The sequence below is a fragment of the Cydia amplana genome, chromosome 4, assembly GCF_948474715.1.
Source record: "Cydia amplana chromosome 4, ilCydAmpl1.1, whole genome shotgun sequence".
In the NCBI taxonomy this organism is placed as follows: Eukaryota; Metazoa; Arthropoda; class Insecta; order Lepidoptera; family Tortricidae; genus Cydia; species Cydia amplana.
The window spans coordinates 13,484,078-13,511,671 of NC_086072.1; the positions used below are offsets into that span (position 1 = coordinate 13,484,078).

General features: G+C 42.8%; 2 protein-coding genes across 6 annotated transcripts in view; one reads left to right on the forward strand and one right to left on the reverse strand.

Annotated features, from left to right (window-relative positions):
- The window catches only part of LOC134647220 (myosin-11), a 34,464-nt gene extending 31,330 nt beyond the window's left edge, over positions 1–3,134 (forward strand). For 2 of the 4 annotated variants that reach the window (XM_063501447.1, XM_063501449.1), the window contains 7 exons: positions 364–524; positions 881–998; positions 1,252–1,361; positions 1,544–1,706; positions 1,791–1,891; positions 2,288–2,405; positions 2,877–3,134. In XM_063501447.1, the coding sequence (XP_063357517.1) occupies positions 364–524; positions 881–998; positions 1,252–1,361; positions 1,544–1,706; positions 1,791–1,891; positions 2,288–2,405; positions 2,877–2,939 (834 nt within the window). In that variant the 3' untranslated portion in view covers positions 2,940–3,134. The remainder of the gene's footprint in view (positions 1–363; positions 525–880; positions 999–1,251; positions 1,362–1,543; positions 1,707–1,790; positions 1,892–2,287; positions 2,406–2,876) is intronic. The other 2 variants (XM_063501450.1, XM_063501451.1) reach the window with 1 other exon arrangement.
- A 541-nt stretch (positions 3,135–3,675) lies between these two features.
- The window catches only part of LOC134647259 (cullin-associated NEDD8-dissociated protein 1), a 35,646-nt gene continuing 11,727 nt past the window's right edge, over positions 3,676–27,594 (reverse strand). Inside the window, exons 11-24 of one of the 2 annotated variants that reach the window (XM_063501534.1) lie at positions 26,650–26,864; positions 25,340–25,524; positions 22,351–22,479; positions 21,923–22,054; positions 21,104–21,275; positions 18,813–18,961; positions 17,230–17,390; positions 16,184–16,382; positions 15,479–15,598; positions 15,208–15,345; positions 6,197–6,385; positions 5,331–5,574; positions 4,425–4,571; positions 3,676–3,960 (exon numbers count right to left, since the gene is read on the reverse strand). In XM_063501534.1, the coding sequence (XP_063357604.1) occupies positions 3,827–3,960; positions 4,425–4,571; positions 5,331–5,574; positions 6,197–6,385; positions 15,208–15,345; positions 15,479–15,598; positions 16,184–16,382; positions 17,230–17,390; positions 18,813–18,961; positions 21,104–21,275; positions 21,923–22,054; positions 22,351–22,479; positions 25,340–25,524; positions 26,650–26,864 (2,314 nt within the window). In that variant the 3' untranslated portion in view covers positions 3,676–3,826. The remainder of the gene's footprint in view (positions 3,961–4,424; positions 4,572–5,330; positions 5,575–6,196; positions 6,386–15,207; positions 15,346–15,478; positions 15,599–16,183; positions 16,383–17,229; positions 17,391–18,812; positions 18,962–21,103; positions 21,276–21,922; positions 22,055–22,350; positions 22,480–25,339; positions 25,525–26,649; positions 26,865–27,594) is intronic. The other variant, XM_063501535.1, reaches the window with a different exon arrangement.

A 27,594-nucleotide genomic window follows, 5' to 3' on the forward strand; every position in this document is an offset into this window, starting at 1 on the left:
TCCTCGAATCATTTTTTACATGACTTTTAAAATGAAAAGCCCTAAGAAGTTAAATTAACTTTATAGAGCAAGAATTGAAATGAGGTGAACTAGAAAGAATGAAAACCTATATAATTATGTACTTATTTAGCGCCAAAATATTATATAGTACATGAAGAAAAAAATACATGCAGACATTAAAAAATACTAATAATAAAGAATTAAGTAATGTCGTGCATGACATAATATGTTTTCAGGTCAAAGCTACCGGCACCTTATCTCGAGCGAAAGCAATCCTTATTAAAAGCAAACTACAGAGGTCATATGAAAGCTAATGCAATTAAAAAAAACACATCTTTGTTGACCATTTATATCACTCCCCAGTCATCCAAGTCCCGGTCGAGGTCAGGCACGCCGGAGAGCGCAGAAGCAACCAGCGCCGAGGCAGCGGCCGCCACGGCCGCGCGCCTGCGTCGACTCACCGACGAGCTGCGCGCCTCACGTATCGCTGAGCGCACGCGCCGCCAGCAGGCCAGCCAGAGACGGTACGTAGTTCAACATTTGTATCAAGACACAAGTTCAGGTCGCGGTCGGCCACGCCGAAAAACGCGCATGCAACCAGCCCCGAGACAGTGGCCGCGACGGTCGTACGTTGCGCCGCCTCGCGGATAAGCTGCGCGCCTCGCGCATCGCTGACCGCACCGCAACATTTATATCATCCCTCCGTCATCTACGTCCCGATTATATCATTCGTCCAAGATCGTGGTCAGTTATCTTGTGTCGCCTTATCGACGAGCTGGCACGTGCCTCTTTGTCGTTGCTCCAACTATATGTCTAATATGCAATCGACTGATACAACTATGCATTCTAAATTTGTCTAACTTTCAAAATTTTACTCCAGGGCGATGTCAACTGAACCGAGGGACACCTTGTCTGTGACGCCTTCGTCACGAACTCCGTCCCGCGCCCCATCGCTCAAAAAGCGGTCCATTTCGCTGGAACAGACTACCAAAGACCAGGTAAACATAACCATGTACTAACCGTACCATGGGTCAGCCCACCGTTGATTGTACTTACTCGTCAGATATTTTTCTTTACCTTTTATTTGGTGGCACCAAATTGGTGGATGAACTGGACTCCTTTTTAAAGGAGTGGTCAGACATAGCACTAGACAGAGATTTGTCGAGAAATTGGGGGAGGCCTTTGCCCAGCAGTGGGACACGACAGGCTCCAAATAATAATAAATAAATAATTTTATTTATTGTTCCACAGAGCGTGATATGGAAGACGGTGGATGATAGTAGCGTGTCATCGATGCAATCCTTGGATGGTGATGGCGACGGCCGACTGTTCACAATGCAACGCGATGCTAGCCTTGACAGGTATCTATTTCATAGAATATAGCAATAAATGTCCGAATCTTATATCCTGGTCACGGCACCAATAATGTAAAATGAAACCAATACGACCTCTTTTGTTTGTATAATTAAAAAAATGTGAGAGTTCAAGCCGAGCCTCGTTCACGTTATATGTTAAATATTGTAATGCCTTATTTATTTTGCAGCCGATTGTCTGGCGGATCAGCCCAAAGCGACATTTTACCAACAGAGAAAAAGAAAAAGAAGAGTATATTCGGTAAACTCAAGAAATTGACCAAATCCCGCTCCATTGACGACCAGGCTGATCCTGAAGTTGTAGAGTTCAAACCTATAGGAACAGTTTCACAGGTAATAAATCTTACTAAAGCAACATTTAACTAATTAAGTCGAACATCATTTTAACAATACTTATAATAATGATTTTGCTTTCAGGGCTCTGATTCGGATATGAGTGCGGCTGGCAGCAAACGAGATTTACGAGGTCGTCTATCGGATATGTTCAGCAGAAAAGGCCAGCTCTCACGTGGAAATAGGTTCGTTATTTTCCATCCGTTTTAACATTTACATCATATTTGTCAACATCGTCGTTTTGAATGGTAATTTAAAAATCTAATAAATACTTTTTAGACTGTAAATCAGTTCAACATGAAATTAACTGTATTTTTACTTTTTTACACAATCACCCAAATTACACAAGACACGGAACAATAACCTATCTTGTTTTTTTAAAGACGTTTCACGCTCGATTACCTGTACATTTGAAGTTATATCATTATTTTATTTAAACTTTATTGCACAAAATACGTACAACAATGTACAAATGGTGGACTTCACTACCAACCAACCATACTCCTCTACCAGTCAACCATATGGCCAAACAGAAACATTTTATTAAAATAACATACATTTGAAAATACTTGTGTATTCAGCAAGGATCTCGATGACACCGGCCCCGAGCGGCCCGCCAGCGCGCTTGGAGTAAGCACACGCCCCATGCTGCGTAATGCCAGCTCAACAACGCTACAACGCGCCTCGCCGGCAAAACCGGTAAACAATTAATATCGTTTTTACAGAGATCTGTATATCGTACTATTGTCATTTTAGTTAATGACAGATTTGATAACTCAGTCGAGGATAAGGGATATACTTATCAGAAACTTTTAATCCATGTTTGTCTTGTAATAAAAAAAACCTCGTAAAAATTCCAAGGTAGTTTTCTCCCATGAGCAGGCGTGTCTCACTCCGCGATTTCGTCGCTTTGCTACAAGTAGCTAAAAGTACATCCGTTCGGCCCCAATTTTGGGGAAAGCCGTAAGCCGCGCGTGGCGCTGTCGCCACCTAGCGGCCATATCTGACGCGTTTTGTTAGAGAGTGAGTCTTCTGTACTTAGTACTATTATTTATTCTGTGCCATGAGTGAGATGAGATGATGATTTTTTACGTTATGGGTAAAGGGCACGATACGAGGATATTAATACTTGGATAGATATTATTTGAATATTTCTTTCTTTGTTTTCAGAACGACGCCCAGAGTTTGCGGGGATCGAGTATGACGCCCGCCGTGAAGAGGAAAGGGAAATAATTGATACTATTCATGTTTGACATCACTATTCTGTATTTATCCTTCTTCCTTAAACTTTTCCATAGCTTGTAATATCACAATACATATCAGTATACATTGTATATCTATCGACACTTCTTATACATTTACAATATACATTAGTCATGATGTTGTCTATTACGAAAATGCTTTTGTGAAATTTTAAGCATGTTATATAAAGGATCCTAATACTGAAACCTGTATGCGCAATGACGAGTACGTTTTACTAAGAATAGCGCAAAGCTTTGGTATAGTTAGCCCTTTAAATAATTTTACGAAATATAGAAAACGTGATATGCTTTTGTGTCGATAGCTATACAATCTATAGCGTCACAATATATATATACAGTGACCGCTCAACTATTTCCTACTTCCTAACGTAGTGCGAATTGCAAGGATCCCTTCCTTCCATACATCTATCAGGTAGGGAAGTTTAGCAAAGTTTGTAGTTATTTACTTGCAATTTTATAATAAAAAATGTCGGTTGCAACTTTATGTTTCATTTTATATACGAGTAATACCAGGGACCAGCACATGAAGTACCAAACTCCATATAATTTCCAGTCTCTATGCGAAGATTACAAATTGTACGTACCAATCTCAAAAACAATGGTTCATGTTGCATAACACCGTCCTAAGAAAATAATTAGAGGACCACTACTCCGTACATGGGTATTGGCAGTTGTATGTTCACCTCCAGTAATAATAAAAAATCGAGTATTATTAGATAGATATCTATTGACTTTCAATCATTTTTACAACAGGCACGAACAAAAATTCGGTTGGTATAAAACCGAATAACGAGACTAAATAAAAATGGATCAAACCTCAACGGAGGTATATTCGCGGGTGCGCTTGAGGCCGCGCGGCTAACTCTGGTCCATGAGGTTCGAGTCCACGGCCGCGCCGCCCGACGAGTCCTTTAGGATGGACTCGAAGATGGGCTGCAGGTCCGGGAACGACTTGATTTGTGTCACGAAGTCCATCAAGTGGGGGTTCTTGTCTGGATAAAAAGAAAGAAGCTTTTAGAACAGGTTAAACCGTTAAATAACTAATAGGTTTCAAAAGGTGCCAGGTTGCGCCACTTTATAATTGAGTAAACATGATTTGTATATTTAAAATTAAACTTTATTGACACCTGCTAAAGTTCAAAGTAACGGGACTAACAGGTTAACACAGATGTTAATGTTTGATATCTTATCTTACTGATTCCTATAAGGATATTACATTCCTCCACGCCACTACATAGTATAAAACAAAGTCGCTTCCCGTTGTCTGTCTGTCCCTATGTATGCTTAGATTTTTAAAACTACGCACCGGATTTTGATGCGGTTTTTTTTAATAGATAGAGTGATTCAAAAGGAAGGTTTATGTATAATTTGTTAATCCGTGCGAAGCTAGCGGGTCGCTAGTATTCCTATAAGACCCTTTATATTCTTATTATATTAAATTCCTTTAACCACTTACCAGCCTCAGGTATGTGCAACAGCGCAGCGGCAGCGCGCAGCGCAGAACGTTTGAGCTCATCCTGTTTCTCGTACTCTTGTTTCACAGAGTTTGCCTTCACTTTCATTGTGCACGTTGCGCGCAGCGGCTCTACTAGGCTCTCAAGCCCTACAAAACAAACATTGGGTCAAATATATGTATAGAAGTAGGTTCCTAGCCACGGATAGGTGTAAAGTATTTAGACTAATGCTGAACCCGTCACTAGCAGTCGGCACTGTCGGCAGCCCTAGCTTTCGATACAGAAAGTATTCGAAGTGTTCAATAACCCGAGGCCAAACCGACCGGCAGCGCTAGTCTCAACACGATCTTAAGCTTTGGATTCCTCCGAAAACGGTGCCGTCATATGACGGCCGTCATATAGCGGCCGCAAAAGACGGCCGTCTTTACGGTGGCGACATGTGGAAAGTACCACGGCGTCATAACACACCGTCATCCACCAAGGTCAAAGCGGCAAATTTGAAAAATGTAGGCGCGATGGGACAACGTCCCATAGAAAATTTGAATTTCGCGCCTTTTCCTACTGACAAGATTTGCTTGATCATCTATAATTTACTTGGAGGATGAAATATCATCAGAAGAGGAAAATAATCGTAGTACGGAATCATTTATTCAAATCTCGTGTCATTTATTCAAAATGGCGTCACCGCTATCTAATAAAACGTTCACGAAACTATCGACACCGTCTTGACGGCCGTCATCTTACGTTACGTTGACAGTCAACGTAACGTAACGCTGTCTAGGAAACCGCGCCATCTTGTTTACATAGACAACGTTCTAGTGACGTCAGTCAACGCTATATAGCGGCCGTAATATGACGGCACCGTTTTCGGAGGAATCCAAAGCTTTATAATGCAACATAAAACGTACTCTGTAAGACCACCGTAGGGCAGAGCTGCGCCAGCCTCGCGCACATGAGATAAGTGAGCATCTTGATATCGTAGTGGTCTCTCAGGCCATCTTCTACGTGCCGCAGGAACTCGAACACGTCGAGTCGGTCCAAGCAGGTGCCCAGCAATGTGTACATGCATTCGAAGGCAGCTTTACGCAGGTCAAGCCCGTCGTCTACGGAATGCTTGAACGGGCCCATTTCTACTTCGCGGATTAGTTCTTTCTGTAAGCGGAATACAAGCCTATTAAAAAAATAAAGGTAATAAAATAAAATAAATTTTGCGATAGACCCGTCTATAAATGTGACTTAATAAGCCTATTAAAGTTGATGAGAATTAGTAAGCAGTTTTAGAGAATAGATTCTGACCATGTGGAATTTAGATTGAATTGAATCCAATTTACTATTTCCTTTATAAATTTAATGAGTATTGGATTCATCGATACCTTCCTAGGATAGGTTAACATACTGGCAATCGTATAATTTTGGGTAAAGATAGGTGAGAGCAAAGCTTTGGTTTCCTCCGAAAGCGTTGCCGTCATATAGCGGCCGTCTCCATACAAATACTACGACATCCATATTTAGCCGTATTATTTAGTATGGAGACGGCCGCTATATGACGGCACCGCTATCCTAGGAATACCGATCTTAAGGGAAGAAATCAAGTAATAGGGTAAAGAAATTTTAATAAAAAAATGTAATGCCCTGGATACCAGCCCTTTAAGCCAAATCTCATAGAAAAAAGGGCAAGCTATAACGGCGCCATTTATTCAAACCTTTGACAGTAGCCAACCCGACTAGTCCGATTTTTCGGTCACTAGTTAATTATGCGGAATCATAAGTGTACCTTGACTTTAGTCTCCTGATATATGGTGGGCAGCACGCTGGGCAGCAGGTCGCGGATGAGCGAGGGCTTGTTGTGCGCGGCCGAGTTGAAGGCCACCAGCGCCACGCGCCGCACGCCCAGCGACGGGTCGCGCAGCGGCACCAGCAGCTCCGACATGCACGAGCGCAGCAGCGGGTCGATCGCTTGCGGCTGAATCAACAACATCATTCATACTGTCATTAACTGGTTTGGTTTGACGTAAATAATTGTATTTTCACCTCAGCAGCTCGAACAAGGGTACTTTGCTACTTAAAAACAGTGAGCAAAATCGCATTTTGCTCACTGTTTTTAAGTAGCAAAGTACCCTTGTTCGAGCGGCTGAGGTGAAAATTTTATTGTTGGTATATGTTAAGAAAACATGAGTGAATAGAGGTAAGATGTTGAAGGAATACATTTTTCGGGTTCTCTAATATGTTCTCACTGCTGAGGTGAAAAGTTTTGTGAACTACACGAGATCAAAGTTATTTACATCTCGTGCGCTTTTGAGTCCTGTAACGTAAAAACGTTACGTAACCTTGGTTAAATTAAGTTATTAAATAACTAATATCCTAATAATAAAATAAATACCTTATTATAATAAAACACTTACCTAAAATACACTAAAATTAAAATACGTTAAGGCTATATAAATACTTAGTATCAAGTCTCAGTTTGTTTCCTCTTTTCTGCGACGCACTGTACTTCGCGCAACATTCCTTTGTTTCGAAGTAACCGGCTGTTGGCGTTCCCCGCCCCGCGCCCTGCTCCCGCGGCGGCCCACTCGCCAGCGCTGCGGCCAGAGAGATCTAGCTTTCGAAGCCGGCGCACGTTCGCTTTGCCTCCGCGCAAGCGACTTTAGACGTAGCCGGCGAGTTTTAAATACGAATAATATATATTCGTTTTTCTTAAATCTGTACTCGTTCAGTACTAATTTATTAAATTCAGTTTTGAAATCCCCTTTGGGTAAGTGTTGAACATTTCTTATGCTTATTCTAAGCAGGTAGATTTAAATGTTATTTGTAACGGCTATTTCGCTATGCTACTTCTTTTTGTGATTTTTCTTGCCACTTAATTCTAGTACTCTTGCATACATTTCACTCTTATTACATCTTGTTTAATTGCTAAATTGTGTTTCTTTAAAGTCTATAAGTTAATTTAATTTCCAGTAATTATTAAATTCAAAATTTGACCGTTAGATCCTATACTCAGTTTTGTTTTATAACTTGTTATTTTAAATTTAACATCAGTGCTAAGTGTAAACTCCGTCTGACTGTACCATTCCGCACATCACCAAACTTTCACCATCATCATCACGCAGTACTGCTTCTTGCTTTGTTTCTTGCCGTGCCGGGTACAGTCAGCGGAGACATATTAAGAACTTTTCTTCACACAATGGAAATAAATTCCAGGGAGCCTAGTTACGGCTAGAACCGTAGCCGAGAAGACCGGTCCGGCAGTTCCTGAGCGGCCCCAGCTGACGTCCCTCAGCTCGTCCGTCTCCGTCTCCCAACCCGCAGTGGCTCCGGCAGCTTCAGGGGAGTACTTGCGTGGTGGAACTGTCCTCGGAGCAAAATCAGTACCGGCCTAGAACGTACCCTACCCTACGACGTATTCGTGTGCTTGCGGCGGAAGTTAAGGGAGAATAAATTCAGTTCGTTATTTTAAAAACTACAGTTTCATTTATTCTCACCGCCAACCCGTAGCACTGGCGCCTCACCGTGGTTTTTTTTGTAATAGGGTCTGATTTTGCTCTGAGTGGGTACCTAAGTGTAGTTTGTGTGTTTGTGTGGTGTTTTGGTTTTTTAATTTTTTTTGTGTAAAACGTTTTTTTTCTTTTTGGTTGCCAGCAGCTACAGTGTACGGAGTTAGTTTTGAGTAAATTTTATTTGTATTGTAAAGTCAGTACAAAGGTATCGTACACGCACTGTATAGTCAGCCGCATTTGTTGAATTGATTTATATTATTTTATGTTACTTCTTTGGCATTTTTTGATTCTAACCGGTATTAGTAGTTTTTTTTATTAGTACAGTCGGCCATATTAAATTGTGTTTTTTATTTTAACTTAATTGTTACTTTGTTTTTTTTTTTGGTTTTGTACATTTACGCTCCGTACGCATTAGTTGTATTTAAACGCTTATTTTGATTTATTATTTTTGTGTTGTTTTTTTTTTTCTCTTTCTGCTGCTTCTGCTTCTTATTTTTTTCTTACGTGTTTTTAAGAAAAACAACCAAAAACGTTCGTAACTTATTAATTGTTATTGTAACAGACGGAGTATTTTGTTGTTTTTTTTATTCTGTTCAACATTCACCCAATTCTTTTTCTTACGTATAAAAAAAAAAGTAACAATGGCTTTCCCTATTAAATTCATGTCACTTCAAAAGACTGAACTAGAGTACGAAGTAGCAATTCGGGGTGAGACCCCAGGTTCCACGGTACAGGAATTGCGTAAACAAATTGCGAAGTGTGGGCCTCTTTTTGCTTCCGAGGACATTCTTGCCAGTCCGTTTGATGTGCAAAATGACATAGATGGCGTTGCAGATGTGTTGGAAAAAATTAATTCGCTCTTGGATTCCAAACCATTAATTAAGAGTATTTTGCTTCGCGCTCAAAATTTAGTGCACCATTTGTACCACCGGTTAAACCGCATTGCGTGCGATGATAAGGATCAAAAGGACGCTTATGACCAATGCGTGGTTTTGTTCAAGGTTTGCTCAGACCGGATTAGCTCTCTTAAAGATGCCACCATTTTGGACCCGTTGTTTTCTAATAGCAACGATGTTTCTGTTGTTGCATCTACTTCGTCATCGCCGGTTAACGTAACAGTCACGTGCGAAGGCAGCGAATCGAACAAGCTAGCCAAACTTAAATACGACGGCACGACCTGTGTGCGGGCGTTTATACAACGTGTGGCTGAATTTTGTCTCGCTAAGAATATTTCAAGTAGTAAGGTCCTTCATAACGGCACTGAAATATTTACGGGCGGCGCCCTTCATTGGTTTCGCAGCGTCAAAGAGCAGGTTACAAGTTGGGACGACCTTGTGGTGCTTTTGAAGCAGGATTTTGGCCAGGCTGATTATGACTATAGGTTAGGCAATGAGATCAAGTCCCGTACGCAAGGAGAAACCGAGAATATTATAATCTACTTGTCGGTAATGTCCGGTCTTTTCTCTCGCTTGTCAAGACCCTTGCCTGAGGAAGAGAAACTTGAGATTTTACTCCATAACATCCGGCCGTGTTATACAAGTACTCTATCATCGGTTTCCGAAATCAAGTCTATCGAGCAGTTAAAGTCGTTATGCAGAAATTACGAGAGCATACAGTCGCGTCTTTCTCACTTCAAGGAACCTCCACGGGCGACTGTAGACACATTAGCACCTGAGTTTGCGTATTCGGGTAGTTCGTCGAAACCGAGACCTAATTTCGGCAATGGTACAAGTTTTAACAACAATAAATTTAATTATAACAGGTTTTCACAAAATCAGCAACACAATAGGGCATTTACTCAGAATAGTAATACAAATAACAATAATAGTAAAACTAAACCTAACTATGTAGATGCTATTACTCCCGCTGCATCAAAGACACGTTATTGTCCTAGATGTCGCGTGGATACTCACAATCTGCGACAGTGCACGGCAAGCAAAGATATTGTAGTGTGTTTTGGTTGTGGCCGTGAGAATGTCAAGGCACCCGACTGTCCGGATTGCGGGAAAAATAAGAAGTCTTCAAAAAACTAGCTACTCAGAATTGTGTCAATATTACTGACATAGCCAAATTCGATAAAGATGACTGGCAAGATTGGCTACGTACAGTAAACTTGTTTTTTAAAGCTTATAGGATTGACGCAATTCTGAAAGACAGTTTTGAGGATGATAGACCGTACGTCCCAGTTGAAATTAACGGTGTTACCATTTCCGGATTATTAGATTCTGGCTCCGCGGTAACAGTTTTAGGTAACGGTGCTCATAAAGTGCTTGTTGAAAGTGGTTTAAAAGTGTTGAACGACACTATCTGCCCAGTTACCACAGCTGGCGGTCATATTTTGCGCAACGAAGGGCATATAATGATTCCCGTGCACTTCGAAGATAAATTTCACATCTTAAAGGCTTTTGTTGTGCCAAGTATCGTAAACAATCTTATTTTAGGTGACGATTTCTGGCGTGCTTTTAAGATTTTACCAAAGTACCTTAGCAGCATTGTTTTGGACGATACTAGGTCTGATAATACTATTATTTCACCAGAGCAGGGTTCCTTTATTCAAGGCTATGATAGGTTGGATGAATCCCAAAAACAAGTAGCTGACAACGTCGTTAGGCAGTTCGAGGACATTTCATTTCAACGTAAGGGACTCGGGGTTACTGACGTGATTACGCATCATATAGACACTGGAGACTCGGGCCCCATTCGCCAACGCTATTATCGTCTTTCTCCCGAAAAGCAACGTATATTAGTGGAACAGGTAGATGAAATGCTTTCCCTCGACGTAATCGAGCCCTGCGAGAGTGCATGGTCGTCACCGGTCTTAATTGTAAATAAGAAGGATGGCCAACCCCGGTTTTGTCTAGACAGCCGTAAGCTGAACTCCGTAACAAAGCGTGACGCGTATAACATACCGTATATCGCCGAGATTTTGGATAACCTCAGAGATGCTCACTATCTTTCCAGCATCGACTTATCCAAGGCTTTCTGGCAAATTAAAATCGCTGAGGAGGATAGGAATAAAACTGCATTTTACGTTCCGAGCAGGGGCACTTTCCACTTTAAGCGTACTGCCTTTGGCTTAACTAATGCTCCTGCGACACAACAGAGGTTGGTAGACATGTTGTTTTCGGAGTTCGGGCTCAAGGTGTTTGCGTACCTTGATGACATTATCATCGTCTCGCAGGATTTTAATAGCCATGTTTCCTTACTTTTACGAGTTTTGGACAAATTGAAGCAGGCCAATCTTACTGTAAACTTAGATAAGTGCCAATTTTTCAGAAACCAGCTTAAGTACCTCGGTTACGTAGTTGACGGTTCTGGTTTGCATACTGATCCAGCCAAGGTCGAGGCTATCTTAAATTTTCCGACTCCTACTTGCAGTAAGGACCTCAAGCGATTTCTTGGAACCGCTACTTGGTACCGACGGTTTGTTCCTAAATTTAGTACTATCGCTGGGCCTTTAAATAAGTTGACTTCCACAAGGAAAGGCACACCTCCATTTAAATGGACCTCGGAGGCTGAGTCCGCGTTCAAAGAACTCAAGGAGTGTCTTGTGTCTTCTCCGGTTCTATGTTGTCCTGATTATTCTAAACCTTTCGAGGTGCATACTGATGCTAGTAATTACGGGATTGGTGGCATGCTCACGCAGACCGTCGATGGGAAGGAGCACCCGATCGCGTATATGTCAAAGAGCTTGTCACCAGCAGAGAAAAACTACAGTATCACCGAACGCGAGGCGTTGGCTGTCGTGACAGCATTAGAATACTGGCGTTGCTACATAGAGAATGGTCAAACCTTCACAGTATACACGGATCATAGCGCTCTTAAGTGGTTCTTGTCCATAAGCAACCCAACCGGTAGATTGGCTCGATGGGGTATACGCTTATCTGGGTTTAACTTTATTCTTAAACATCGACGGGGCGTTGATAATGTCATCCCAGATGCTTTGTCTCGTATTCCGGTTAGTGCTATTACCACCACAAACGTTCATTTGGGGTCACAGGATAATTGGTACACTAATATTTATAATGGTTGTTTGCATAATCCCGTAGATTTTCCCAATTATCTTATTAAAAATGATTCCTTGTATCGTTTAACTAGAAACAAGCATGAACTTACTTCTGAGTTCTCCTGGAAATTGGTCGTACCTGCAGAGTTACGCGAAAGGGCAATTCATGAGAACCACTCAGAGCCTACTGCGGGACATATGGGCATATTTAAAACATACCGTAGACTTGCTTTGCGCTATTACTGGCCAGGCATGTATCAGGATGTCGTCAAATTCATCGGAACGTGCGATAAGTGTTTGTCGTATAAGGCTCAGAACCATCAAACCTTAGGGGAAATGGGGAGGCCGAAACAATGCTCACGTCCGTTCCAGATGATTTCAATCGATTTGATGGGTCCATTGCCAACAACTAGGGGAAGAAACAACTATATATTTGTCGTTACATGTTGCTTCTCCAAATATTGTTTAATTTTCCCGATTAAACAGGCTACTGCGGATATAATAGTCAAAATTTTGGAAGAGTCAGTATTTCTTGTGCATGGTGTTCCACAGACGGTGTTAATGGACAATGGCACGCAATTTACTGGGAAAGTAATGGACAATTTCTTTAAGTCTTTTAATGTCCCTAACGTGTTCTATAGTCCTAGATACACACCACAAGTAAATCTAGTGGAGCGCTACAATCGCACAATTATTACGTGTATTGCCACCTTTGTTGAGGATGACCATAGGTCCTGGGACGTGTTTATTCCACGGATCCAGTTTGCCATAAATAGCTCTGTTAATGAGGTAACTAATAGAACCCCTGCATTTTTAGTGTTTGGTCGCGAGTTAGTACCTTGTGGAACACACTATACAGATAACGACCTCGGAGATGAGGTGTTGTTCCTACCGCGTGACATATATGCAGAGAATTTAGGTGTTATGTCCTCCTTATTTGACGATGTACAACGTAGGCTGTGGCACGCTCACGTCAAGAACTCGTCTCATTATAATACCAGACGTAAGCCTGCTGAATTTAACGTTGGTGACATTGTAATGAAGCGCGCTTACTTCTTAAGCGATAAGGGTAAACAGTTTACGAAGAAATTGGCCCCAAAATTTATCAAAGCTAAAATTGTTACCAAGAAGTCTGCATTAGTTTATGTCTTGCAAGATTTGTCAGGTAAAGATTTAGGCTCCTGGCATATAAAGGACCTCAAATTAGTTGGTCTCAATAAATAATACGTTTTTTTTCGTTACTTACTTATAGTCTCCTCGTTAGTTATATGGGGGGTTATTGTTTCAATTTAGTTTTTTAGTTTAATGCGTGCTACCACCTTTAAGCAAAAGCACATGTAAGGTTTCAAGTTCATGTAACGGGTTACCTAATTTTTATTTTGTAATTATGCGTTAGTAATCTTATTCTTGACCAAATTGGACAAATAGTTACTAATGTATTTTATGCAAGCGTGAAGTATGAATGAAGATTTATGGAAGTGTTTTAACAAGTGCTTAGTTCTGCGGATTTTATTTCATTTAGATGACCTAAAATCCTTGACCACGCGCCGGGGTATTGTAACGTAAAAACGTTACGTAACCTTGGTTAAATTAAGTTATTAAATAACTAATATCCTAATAATAAAATAAATACCTTATTATAATAAAACACTTACCTAAAATACACTAAAATTAAAATACGTTAAGGCTATATAAATACTTAGTATCAAGTCTCAGTTTGTTTCCTCTTTTCTGCGACGCACTGTACTTCGCGCAACATTCCTTTGTTTCGAAGTAACCGGCTGTTGGCGTTCCCCGCCCCGCGCCCTGCTCCCGCGGCGGCCCACTCGCCAGCGCTGCGGCCAGAGAGATCTAGCTTTCGAAGCCGGCGCACGTTCGCTTTGCCTCCGCGCAAGCGACTTTAGACGTAGCCGGCGAGTTTTAAATACGAATAATATATATTCGTTTTTCTTAAATCTGTACTCGTTCAGTACTAATTTATTAAATTCAGTTTTGAAATCCCCTTTGGGTAAGTGTTGAACATTTCTTATGCTTATTCTAAGCAGGTAGATTTAAATGTTATTTGTAACGGCTATTTCGCTATGCTACTTCTTTTTGTGATTTTTCTTGCCACTTAATTCTAGTACTCTTGCATACATTTCACTCTTATTACATCTTGTTTAATTGCTAAATTGTGTTTCTTTAAAGTCTATAAGTTAATTTAATTTCCAGTAATTATTAAATTCAAAATTTGACCGTTAGATCCTATACTCAGTTTTGTTTTATAACTTGTTATTTTAAATTTAACATCAGTGCTAAGTGTAAACTCCGTCTGACTGTACCATTCCGCACATCACCAAACTTTCACCATCATCATCACGCAGTACTGCTTCTTGCTTTGTTTCTTGCCGTGCCGGGTACAGTCAGCGGAGACATATTAAGAACTTTTCTTCACACAATGGAAATAAATTCCAGGGAGCCTAGTTACGGCTAGAACCGTAGCCGAGAAGACCGGTCCGGCAGTTCCTGAGCGGCCCCAGCTGACGTCCCTCAGCTCGTCCGTCTCCGTCTCCCAACCCGCAGTGGCTCCGGCAGCTTCAGGGGAGTACTTGCGTGGTGGAACTGTCCTCGGAGCAAAATCAGTACCGGCCTAGAACGTACCCTACCCTACGACGTATTCGTGTGCTTGCGGCGGAAGTTAAGGGAGAATAAATTCAGTTCGTTATTTTAAAAACTACAGTTTCATTTATTCTCACCGCCAACCCGTAGCAGTCCCTTACTACGCTCAAGATTCTTTCGCTTGCACGGGACTCAAAATAAGCACTCGAAGAAATATCACACTTTGATCTCTTGTTGTACAAATAACTCTTTCTTTCTTTCTTTCTAATATAATTCTAGCAGGATTTGTAAACGCAAAAGTAAGCTCACCACTGGTAACGCAAAAAGGAGCCCTAGGCGCCCTAGCAACTAGTTGTTCTTCATTCTACCCGCTAACAAACTTTTATGCAGAGGAGTCGGACGTCTCTGCAGCTGAGTTTAAATAAGATTAATCTAACACTACAAATTTGCCTTGTTTCGCTTCGGCGAGAAAACAATGGTTAAGTTGGCATTGGTTGTTTTTTAAGCGTAAGTTTTAAAAATAGGTTATTGTTTATGATTTATGTACTGCATTTTTTGAAATGGTAGTAAGACAAAAATCTAGGGGTAATAGAGTAAAATTTACAGGCAGGTTGTATTTTGACGCATGAGAATTATAAATACGTGTCACTATTATATCGTATTATGGACTCTTTTGATAAATACCTGATCTGAGATTGTGAATTTGACAGCAGTGACGGCCGTTGTTCTCGTGAGTGGTTCAGGCGACTGAAGGAACTCCTTGAGATGCGGCAGTAATTCTTGAGGCTCTAAAAGACACAATTTTCCTAAACATTCAGCGACCTGTAAGAGAAAAATATACGCATTATACATTGACCCAATGTTAAACTTAATGACTTGTCTAGAGGTTTAAGTTAATCTTAATGTTCGTCAAATTATTAAAAGTATGTATAATTTGCAAGTATGATATACTTACTACATTACGAGATCCTTCCTCCGCACATTGGCAGTGTTTCGACAGCTGTACCCAGATTTCGGGTATGAATGGTCTGAGCGCTTCCACGCCTTCTGGTGTACATGATTCGCACGAGATAATCTGAAAAAGTAACACTTGTAAGATTGAGATTGCCACACAGTAGATCTTCAATTAAGTCGACGCTTCAACATACATAAATATTTATGTCTTATCATAGAGAAAAAAATACATAGAGTGCTCACTCCATACATCAGTTCAGACTATTAATTTCAGTGTCTACATCTAGCATCGAGTAGCGGAACTATCTGTACTGCTACTTGACAATAGATGTAGCACCAACCGGAAAGTCTTATCTCAATAGCATAAGACTTTCCGGTCGGTGGCTACATCTATTGTCAAGTAGCAGTACTGATAGTTCCGCTACTCGATGCTAGATGCTAATAGTCTTTTTGGTACTAAAACTGATGTATGGAGAGAGCACCCTATGTATTTTTTTCTCTATGGTCTTATACAAGGCTCAGAAAATCGCCCGTCATTTTGAAAACAAATCATAATTTAGGCTTCATTTAAGAGTCGAAAATTTTCGTTTACGGTCTACGGATGTCATTGGGGCATATTTAATCGTTGACACTGGTATAAAGAAGTCTGTTGTACGGAACAGGGTAATGTTTTCTAAATGGCGTTTTCTGATGCCATTTAACCGACCTCTCTAAGCGAATGCAGAAGTAAATATTGTCGTTTCGGCTGCGCGTCGATCTCCCTCAGTATGAATGGCAGGAACTCGGGCAGGTTCCCGACGGCCACCGACCCCAGGGCGTAGCTAGCTGCCGACTTCACTTCCTCGGATGATGGGGCGAAAGAGGCCAGGAGGACTTCCTTCAGATTCGGGATGGAGCTTAGATCTCTGACAAAAGTAAGATAAATATTTAACTTGTCCGATCCCGCGACCCGAAAACTAATTTTGTCGTTGTCTCCCAGTATGGCTCACATTTGAGCCGTGGGAGTTGAAATTTTGAATATCGTGGGAAATCTGGAAAATTTATTTACGGCTCCTATTTGAGCCCTTGGGATATGACAGGTTAAAATGAGTGGCAAGCGTCCATAGGCTACGATGACTGCTTACTATCTGGCGGGTATTTGCCATCGACGTGGTATTAAAAAAAGAAACTGGAGAACGGTTTCCGTGAAATAGGTAAGTAAAGTACCTGGAAATGTCCTTTGGTAAAGACCGTGTACCGTGGTAAGCGAAATAACTCGCGTTTTGGTAAGGAAACTGATGTATGGAGTTACCGCTCTTTCTTTACTTATATGTATTTCTCTACAATGATATTATAACCATAGATAGGTTATACTCATACTTGAGGAGCACAAAAAATACTTCCATATTTTATTTCTGTGCCTACGAAGAAATCTGTTATTTTTGATTAATTTTCTCAATCCATCTATCTTTATCACACTCGTTGTTAAACATAAGGTGATCTCTTTCTCTTTCGGTGTGCGGGAGCTCGTCAGCACGTGCACATTTCTCACTTTTCCTCCCGCGACTAAAGGCAACTTGTCCAATTTGTCACAAGGTAAGAGCTTCAATTTTGGAACGCCTATAACCTATTTTGAGTTATAAATCATTGTTTCTCTATGGAAAAATAACCGGGTCGTAATCCTCTGTATGTCGCAATACTCGTACTCTTCCGTGTACGCTTTATAATTTTAGCTAAAGCTGAAGGATGATTGTATATGAAGGGGAGACTCACAGATGTCGGCCGATTTCAGCGACGGCCAGCAGCGCGAACATGTGGTGCGCGTCCGAGGGAGGCTGCGTGGCGTCGCGCAGGAACCCGCGCACCACGTCTAGCGCGTCCGCGCCGCCTTCCGTTACCACGGCTGCTACGCACTTCGCCAGCGAGTGGAATGCCTGTGACGAAAATTTTGGTTAGATCCGAAGCCAAAAAAAACTTGGTCCAAACTAGACGAGACGCTTTATCAAGGCTTCAAAAGGCGAATGAGCAATCAGCATGAATTTGCCTTGATCGACACCACAGACAAGACATCCTCTAGACTGAGCATAGTAACGCTACCCCCTCTGCCACTTATACGGTAGTTTTACTCCATCTTCGTGCCGTGATTGGTCCGTGTCTTTGAACGGACCAATCACGGCACGGGATTCGCTCACCTCGTCCCCCCGCACCCCCTTATTTTTGGCAGCATCGGTTTCATGAAATAATTGCTCTAAACTCAGTCTAGAGGATTCCTAGTCGATGATCGACACTAACTTGCGCTTAGGACTTATTATTTGTTTGACATTGGGCGTCGTACATGACCCCCCCGTGTGATGTAATATGTGGATGACCCCTTGTCTGAATACAACGCCACTCTCTATGGAAATTCGTATTGTTGACTTTGCATATAATGTGTTCATTCAAGGAGACCAAAGCGACTAAGCTTCTCCGCTGGTTCGTTGTAAGTCAGGTGTTGCGTCCAAAGCTAAAGGAGCCACAATCCAGGGCAAGAGCAGCAGTACAGATCGGATAATAGGGTATTTGACTGTGTTTAAAATAAATTATTTTTCACCATGCATGAAATAAAGCACCAGAAGATTAATAGAGTTATTTTTAGACACAATTTCTATTTTAAAACCAGTATAAAACTATAAAGAGTAGGTAGTTTGATCGTGACGTCACATGCTAGTCTTTCATATAAATTCCATAGTAGCAAAATCGTTTTGACAGTTCGAAAAAAGAAACTGATTTGTCTAGTATTCAAATAACCTTTTCTCAAAAATGGACGGCTAAGTCGACGTTGCCGGTTAAAAAATTGGTCGCGAAGTGCGTAGTTTATGATCAGTCAAAAAATTAAAAAGTTAAAAACATTGCAGTCTCGATTTCGGGACTCCAAACAAACATACAAATTCCATTATTTAACGAGTTCCAAACTTTTTAAAAGTTGAAATGGCCATATCAAATGAAGGCATAGGTCCAATTAAACAGCCAAACAGATGATCAGCACTTATTATTATAATGTTGGTACCGCGACTGGTGTCTCAAATAGGTTGGCGTATTTTCAGCAGAAAAATACACTTCTTTTTTTTTTAAGGCGGCTAAGCAAATATTTTCAATGGTTTTACTTTTTTCAGTGATAAATAGACCGTTGCTCCGGTAAATAATTTCTATTTCTTGCACCATTTTTGAGAAAAGCACTATATATGACTCGGCTGGAAGGCTACTTGCTGGCTTCGGATTCAATTAAACGGACTCCCAAGGTCGTCCGTTTAAAACGAATCCTCAGCCAGCAAGTAGCTACTTCCGGACCTCGACAATAATGTACTAATTAGCGTCACCTGTTTAATATGGTGCGCGGTCGCGTTGTGGTCGTGCACTCGGTGCACGGGCGCCACCAGCAGCGCCAGCAGCTCGCGCCGCGAGCAGCCCGCCACGTCCGCCGACACGAGGGCACTCAGCACGCCCAGCATCGCCTTTAGAGCACCACCTGCGCAAAACATAGATCATATATTTATTGTGTAAAATGTGTAGTTTAAGACAATTTTGTGCCCTGAGTTTGTCAGGTGGACATCTACAGAGTTATCTATATCTGTATCTACGAGTAGATAATTAAGCTATACACCCGTCATTTTGGGGACGGAGATGAGAGTCTAGTAAGTGCTGAAGCAGGCGGAAACAGAAAATAACTCCGCTCTTTAAATCCATTTCTTAATTCCATTAATGCATTTCTTAATTTCGAAGCCTGCGCTGTGGATCCTATGCTACCTATGCTGTTATTATTGTGTTGGTTTAATAAATATTTTTTTCTACTCCCGTACTTTTATTTGTCATTTAAAGGGTCGTGCACACATCTTTAAAACCCTATCTTAAAGTTGTCAAGTCTTTAGTCTATTCCCTAAAAAAGCATTTGTGCATACACGCAGTATCTTTTTGGCTCTTTTACAATATTTCGTGTAATGGCCACTTAAAAAATACATTGTTGCCAACTTTATAGTAGTCACACACTGTCGCACCGCAACGCGACCTTGGTTCGTCGCACCCATAAATGAGAGCGAGAAAGAAATATATCTTTCTCGCTCTCGCTTATGGGTGTAAATGTCATATCTGACAAATAAGTGAACCATAGACATTTTTTTTTTAATTTCATTCATTCTTTTCCCGCTCGTACCCTCCATTGTTTGCTACTTCTTGAATATTGTGAATCTTGAATATGAATACTATTATGCCTGTCAAATGAAAACTTAACTTTTGTGTTAAAAAACAGTGCGTCTTTCAAGTTAAAATGGATGAAGACAAAAACTTAGTGTCTACGCTTGAAGAAATATCAGTAATAGCACAAGAATCACTAAAAACAGGTAGATACCGTAGGTAGAAGTCCACTAGATGACATGAAAAATATTTGTTAAATTTACAATTTTATATCAAAGTAAGTGTTTGGTCGTAGAAAAAGTATTGTATGCAACGTTGTTTAACTGAGTCAAAAAATACTCGTGGCGTCTTTATTAACAATTTTCGGCTTCGCCTCAAATTGTTACTCACGCCACTCGCCTTTTTTGACCCCTCTTAAACAACGGTTGCATAAAATACTATTTACTGTGGGGTTTCTTAATTTATTATGACAGTGGTAATAAAAAAACGGCTTCAAAAATAATCCTGTTAAAACAAGACTCACTTAGCTAACTTACCGCGCAAATCAAATTGGACCAGACTTCCTAAAGTATGTTATACAATGTGTTTGGACAGCTACGGTGGAGCCGTTAACCACGTATAGTACGATAAATTTTTGAACAAACCACCCCCCATACCTACCATTTCTTTCTCAGCCAGTAAATGAACCGTAATCTATCCAAATACTCGTCGTCGGAGTCGCGGTCAATAATAGGCTACATGACTAATTTTCATTTATGGTATCAATCGATCGGGTTTGTTTTTAGGATCAAATGTCTATATGGGACCCATTGCATTAAAGTAACACAAAAGTCAGAAATTGTAGTCAAAGGCCGACAGTCGCACTTCACTCGCGAAACGCCCTATACAAAACGGCCAGGGGCCGTGACGTCATCGCCCATCTTGTAGTATGGACAAAACAAGAAAATTGCGTTTTTGTCGGTGAAATATTGCGTTTATGTATATAGTTGCTATACAATATTTTTTTGGATGAATTGTAAGGAATCGAATGGTACCCTTACTTTTATCGTTTTTGGAAGTTAAAAAAAACTTAAATTTTGCAACTTTCAGGTCCTGTATTTTTGTGATTATTCAATATTTTATTTTAATATCCACATTATTGTGATAAATTGCTCGTTTGCTATCTATTTTACTAGATTTTGTTATAAAATTCAACATGTGTCATCATCCCTATTAGTCGGCAGACTACGCGGACGTATCAGACTAGCTACAGGTCGCTAACCTTGCAGCAGCGGGGACTTGGCGAGCGCGAGGATGTTGGGCGTGAGCGCGGCGCGCGCGTCGGCGGTGAGCGCGGCCGGGCAGCGCAGGCACGCGCCGCGCACCAGCGTCAGCGCCGTCTGCGCGCAGTGCAGGTCCGCCTCGCACACCAGCGGCGGCACCTCCACCAGCACCTGCGCCGCTCACCTCACATTATACTACATGCTGGACCACATCTAACCTTGCAGCAGCGGGGACTTGGCGAGCGCGAGGATGTTGGGCGTGAGCGCGGCGCGCGCGTCGGCGGTGAGCGCGGCCGGGCAGCGCAGGCACGCGCCGCGCACCAGCGTCAGCGCCGTCTGCGCGCAGTGCAGGTCCGCCTCGCACACCAGCGGCGGCACCTCCACCAGCACCTGCGCCGCTCACCTCACATTATACTACATGCTGGACCACATCGACCCTACGCATATTAACCCTTTACTTCTCCCACATAACATACAGTACTTTAAACGTGTGTTCTATTTTCAATCAGCAAGACGGACATTCGATTGCCATTTTTGAACTGTCACCTGATAAAGACATTTGCGCGGGTTAAAAATAACATGAAAATTAGTATGAAAGTCCAGCGATTCAAACATTTAGCCCGAACCTCAAAATCCGCCAGCTACCACGCAAGTCATGCACCATATGCAAAAGAAATGTTTCTATTCTCAGGGCGGTCCACACCTCAAGATTTAATTCGGATACATATTTTAAAAATTTGATGTTATGAGGTTTTCAGCTATAAATACAGTCTCATCTAACATTCACAGCATTTAGCATTACATACATGAAGATTATGAAGCTTTTATAAACATGTAACAAAAAAATTAAAAAAAATTATACACGCTTTTTTATTTATTTTGACTCTGCAGTAGAAATGGGACAGGATCGAACGAATTTACTAGGGAACTAGGGTGTCTATTTTAGTTCCATGAAGCTCTGTCTTGCGTGTCTACCTGTCTACAGACATACGAATATAAGAAGATACCCTCCGCACAAAATTTGTATTGTTACTCACCTTTGCAAGAAGTTCTATGCTGATATCGTTGCTGTAGTTTTGCACCAGTGTATCCAGTAACACCAGTGTCGATAATTTCAGTGCCCTCTGGTTCTTCCTTAGGAAGGATCCTAGAATCGGCACAGCTTCGGACTGAAAAGTTTAATAAATCAGCAAGTTGTAGTTTTTCAAGCGTGTGTGAACTATAGGGGTACCTACTTATAAGAGTTAATTGATGAAAGGTTTCAATTCAGGTCAAAAGTTGGCAGACCCTGCAACACGCACGGTCTCTATGTTTTGTTCTGCTATATAGGAGGTGCAAGCATATACTGCTCACCCTTACATTAGACAAAGACGCCTTGTCTTTCTAAGATGGCATATAGTCGAGAAATTGGGACGGGTCCCGATGTGATGGGGTAGGTATTTAAAAAAACATGTTAAATACGTACCAAGATAGGCCTCAAGTCAATTCTCAACGGAGACGCAGCCACTTTCGTTAAAGCCTTTACTGTAGTTAGGCGCGTAATTTCGTTGCGTAGGCGTTCCAAGAATATTGGCAAACATACGGGAAGCTCATTCTAAAACAAAAGAAAAATAATAATATGAATGACATATGAATATATGCCTTGTATAGCCAGCAAATAATCACCAAAATAGCACAGCAGCTATTGTTCCATTTACATTTCCAGAAGCCTCACGAGGGTGCACATATACATGGGCAGACTAAATGAATAGATGACTTCTTGACCTGTATATAGTGACCAAAATGGAACAGCAGTTGTCCGCAGGTCGCGATGGCGCGTTTTTTAACTTCTTGGTCTATATTCACTCGTACATACATGAGCGAGATGTATTCAAATGAATAGAAACCTTATTTACCTGTAAATAGTCACTGAAATGGCACAGCAGTTGTCCGCAGGTCGCGATGGCGCGCCCCTTGACCTCTTGGTCCATGTCGGTGACCCGGAGCCGCACGAGCGTGCATTCGTACATGGGCGAGATCAAATGAATAGAAACCTTATTTAGCTGTAAATAGTCACCGAAATGGCACAGCAGTTGTCTGCAGGTCGCGATGGCGCGCCCCTTGACCTCTTGGTCCATGTCGGTGACCCGGAGCCGCACGAGCGTGCATTCGTACATGGACGAGATGTATCAAATGAATAGAAACCTTATTTACCTGTAAATAGTCACCGAAATGGCACAGCAGTTGTCCGCAGGTCGCGATGGCGCGCTCCTTGACCTCTTGGTCCATGTCGGTGGCCCGGAGCCGCACGAGCGTGCATTCGTACATGGGCGAGATGTATCAAATGAATAGAAACCTTATTTACCTGTAAATAGTCACCGAAATGGCACAGCAGTTGTCCGCAGGTCGCGATGGCGCGCTCCTTGACCTCTTGGTCCATGTCGGTGGCCCGGAGCCGCACGAGCGTGCATTCGTACATGGGCGAGATGTATCAAATGAATAGAAACCTTATTTACCTGTAAATAGTCACCGAAATGGCACAGCAGTTGTCCGCAGGTCGCGATGGCGCGCTCCTTGACCTCTTGGTCCATGTCGGTGGCCCGGAGCCGCACGAGCGTGCATTCGTACATGGGCGAGATGTATCAAATGAATAGAAACCTTATTTACCTGTAAATAGTCACCGAAATGGCACAGCAGTTGTCCGCAGGTCGCGATGGCGCGCTCCTTGACCTCTTGGTCCATGTCGGTGGCCCGGAGCCGCACGAGCGTGCATTCATACATGGGCGAGATGTATCAAATGAATAGAAACCTTATTTACCTGTAAATAGTCACCGAAATGGCACAGCAGTTGTCCGCAGGTCGCGATGGCGCGCTCCTTGACCTCTTGGTCCATGTCGGTGGCCCGGAGCCGCACGAGCGTGCATTCGTACATGGGCGAGATGTATCAAATGAATAGAAACCTTATTTACCTGTAAATAGTCACCGAAATGGCACAGCAGTTGTCCGCAGGTCGCGATGGCGCGCTCCTTGACCTCTTGGTCCATGTCGGTGGCCCGGAGCCGCACGAGCGTGCACTCGTACATGGGCGAGATGTATCAAATGAATAGAAACCTTATTTACCTGTAAATAGTCACCGAAATGGCACAGCAGTTGTCCGCAGGTCGCGATGGCGCGCTCCTTGACCTCTTGGTCCATGTCGGTGGCCCGGAGCCGCACGAGCGTGCATTCGTACATGGGCGAGATGTATCAAATGAATAGAAACCTTATTTACCTGTAAATAGTCACTGAAATGGCACAGCAGTTGTCCGCAGGTCGCGATGGCGCGCCCCTTGACCTCTTGGTCCATGTCGGTGACCCGGAGCCGCACGAGCGTGCATTCGTACATGGGCGAGATCAAATGAATAGAAACCTTATTTAGCTGTAAATAGTCACCGAAATGGCACAGCAGTTGTCCGCAGGTCGCGATGGCGCGCTCCTTGACCTCTTGGTCCATGTCGGTGGCCCGGAGCCGCACGAGCGTGCATTCGTACATGGGCGAGATGTATCAAATGAATAGAAACCTTATTTACCTGTAAATAGTCACCGAAATGGCACAGCAGTTGTCCGCAGGTCGCGATGGCGCGCTCCTTGACCTCTTGGTCCATGTCGGTGGCCCGGAGCCGCACGAGCGTGCACTCGTACATGGGCGAGATGTATCAAATGAATAGAAACCTTATTTACCTGTAAATAGTCACCGAAATGGCACAGCAGTTGTCCGCAGGTCGCGATGGCGCGCTCCTTGACCTCTTGGTCCATGTCGGTGGCCCGGAGCCGCACGAGCGTGCACTCGTACATGGGCGAGATGTATCAAATGAATAGAAACCTTATTTACCTGTAAATAGTCACCGAAATGGCACAGCAGTTGTCCGCAGGTCGCGATGGCGCGCTCCTTGACCTCTTGGTCCATGTCGGTGGCCCGGAGCCGCACGAGCGTGCACTCGTACATGGGCGAGATGTATCAAATGAATAGAAACCTTATTTACCTGTAAATAGTCACCGAAATGGCACAGCAGTTGTCCGCAGGTCGCGATGGCGCGCTCCTTGACCTCTTGGTCCATGTCGGTGGCCCGGAGCCGCACGAGCGTGCACTCGTACATGGGCGAGATGTATCAAATGAATAGAAACCTTATTTACCTGTAAATAGTCACCGAAATGGCACAGCAGTTGTCCGCAGGTCGCGATGGCGCGCTCCTTGACCTCTTGGTCCATGTCGGTGGCCCGGAGCCGCACGAGCGTGCACTCGTACATGGGCGAGATGTATCAAATGAATAGAAACCTTATTTACCTGTAAATAGTCACCGAAATGGCACAGCAGTTGTCCGCAGGTCGCGATGGCGCGCTCCTTGACCTCTTGGTCCATGTCGGTGGCCCGGAGCCGCACGAGCGTGCACTCGTACATGGGCGAGATGTATCAAATGAATAGAAACCTTATTTACCTGTAAATAGTCACCGAAATGGCACAGCAGTTGTCCGCAGGTCGCGATGGCGCGCTCCTTGACCTCTTGGTCCATGTCGGTGGCCCGGAGCCGCACGAGCGTGCACTCATACATGGGCAGGATGAACTGCTGCAACTCTTCTGGTGGCGGCTCGATTGTTGAATCTTCGATGTGTTCAGCGGTTTCTGCAATTAAATCAAAAAGTCAGAAGTCTCTTTCGTCTTATTATTAAATTGTACAACGGGACTTAATCGCGTATGTAAGTTTTAAGATTTACCTCCGACGTTTCTTTCGTATTTTCGTCTTTTGGCCTCAAAAATCCTTGATTAAAATATTTCGGGTTTGCCTCATTTTTTAGAAAGCTTATATATGGCATATGGTATTTTTTTTTTAATTTTGGTATTTATTTTGGTATTCTGGTATTTTTTTGCCTTCAATCCTGTACACGGACCACAGATCACGGACCACGGACCTGTCTACACAAACCACAGTTTGCGTGGACAAATCTAGTTTACACTTTGCTTTTGCAGCCATTGGGACAGGGAGATCTTGTATATGCTTATCGTTCCCATAAATTGCCGTTGCCACTGCCCAAGATTGCCGTACGACGTGGATTTTCAGCGTCAGAACCAGGGATGTAACGGATGTGGTTTTATCGGAACCGAAAGCGGAACCAGATGTTTTAAATTTAGTTTATCGGAACCAGAAACGGAATCGGAACCGAAAACGGAACCAGAACCAGAACCGGAGCCTGAGTCAGTACTATCGGTAGGTATACATTACACAACACAACACATACGAATAAGTACTTTAAATTCAAAAACACGGATATACCAGAACATCTAATTACTGCAGCACGTGGCAAGCAGGGCTATGAGCGAATGACTGGTATAAACCTGTTTGTTTTAGATGTACATCGCTCATGTCCCGCTGCCGCGCTAATCATTGACATCCGATATAACTTCCGTTTCAAAAGTAACGGAACCGGAACAGAAACGGATGTGAATAACGGACGGACGGAACGGACGAATACCAACGGAAGTTCCGACTTAACGGAAACGGAGCTGAACCAACAGCATGAGCGTCAGATATAGCGGACGGACTATTCTGGCGCTGTGTCTACAGCTTGTAACCCGAAAACCACGGAATGCACGCTCGGCGCTGGCACCAATCGCCACACAATGGTATGATTATAAATTAAACGTATGATGGCGTTGGTTTCGACGTCAGCCTCGAGCGTACACGTTTAAAGTGTGCGTTTGGTGGCCGAGGTTTGGTTTTCAAGCAAGCAGACACGAATAGTTTCGTACCGGACTCACCGAGCGGGCGCATGACCTTGACGAGCGTCTGCAGCACGCGCAGCGCCTCGGCGGTGACCTTGTAGAAGGGGTCGTGCACACAGCCCAGCACCGCCGGCATGAGCGCCGCCACGTGCGCGCGCATAGCCGCCGGCGAGTGCCCGCGGACTAAGCAGACTACGAACACTAGGGTTTCGATCTTCATGGACGAGGCTGTGGTCTTGTCCCTGTATAAACACACCATTCATTAAAGCAGCGGTCGGCAACAGGCGGCCCGCGAACCTCTCACTTGCGGCCCGCGAGCCTCCCTGGCTATTTTGTACGCAATATTGACAAACGACAATGTCTGAACTCAAAACAAAAACGGCCGTTTTAACTTTGGACGCATAGTTTGACGAATCCAGCAACATAGAAACTAGTTTGATGTATTCAAAAGGTACTTAGCGGCCCCCTTTTTTAAATATATTTCGTTAAATTTAAATAATCACGATTATTTAGCAGGGGCGCTAGTGTGCACGTCGACGGGCTCTTAACAAAGTGCGGCCCGCGTCAACTTTGTGAACTACTATGAGATGAGGCCTTCGATCAACACGGAAGGGATGCGGCATTCGCACTATTTCCCCTCTGCCTAGGTACAAGATCAACTGATCTAGTGCTGGTAATAAAACTAGTTGCGCTCGGATTTTTAACTAGACCGAGTCCAGACGCGCGAGTGAACACAGCAGCAGAAAAAATGCCTAATTGCTCGGTTTTTTGTTGTAAAAATAGGTCGGGGACATCAAATTTACAAAAATAAGGTGTTACATTTCACATGTAATATTTTTTTTTACATGTCATACGTTTAATTACATTTAAACACAATTATTATATTTTAGTCTCATGTAATTGCTGGATTTATCGATTTTGCTCGCCCAGTACAAATTGCGGATCGGTCGAGCGACAAATCCGACTTCTCAT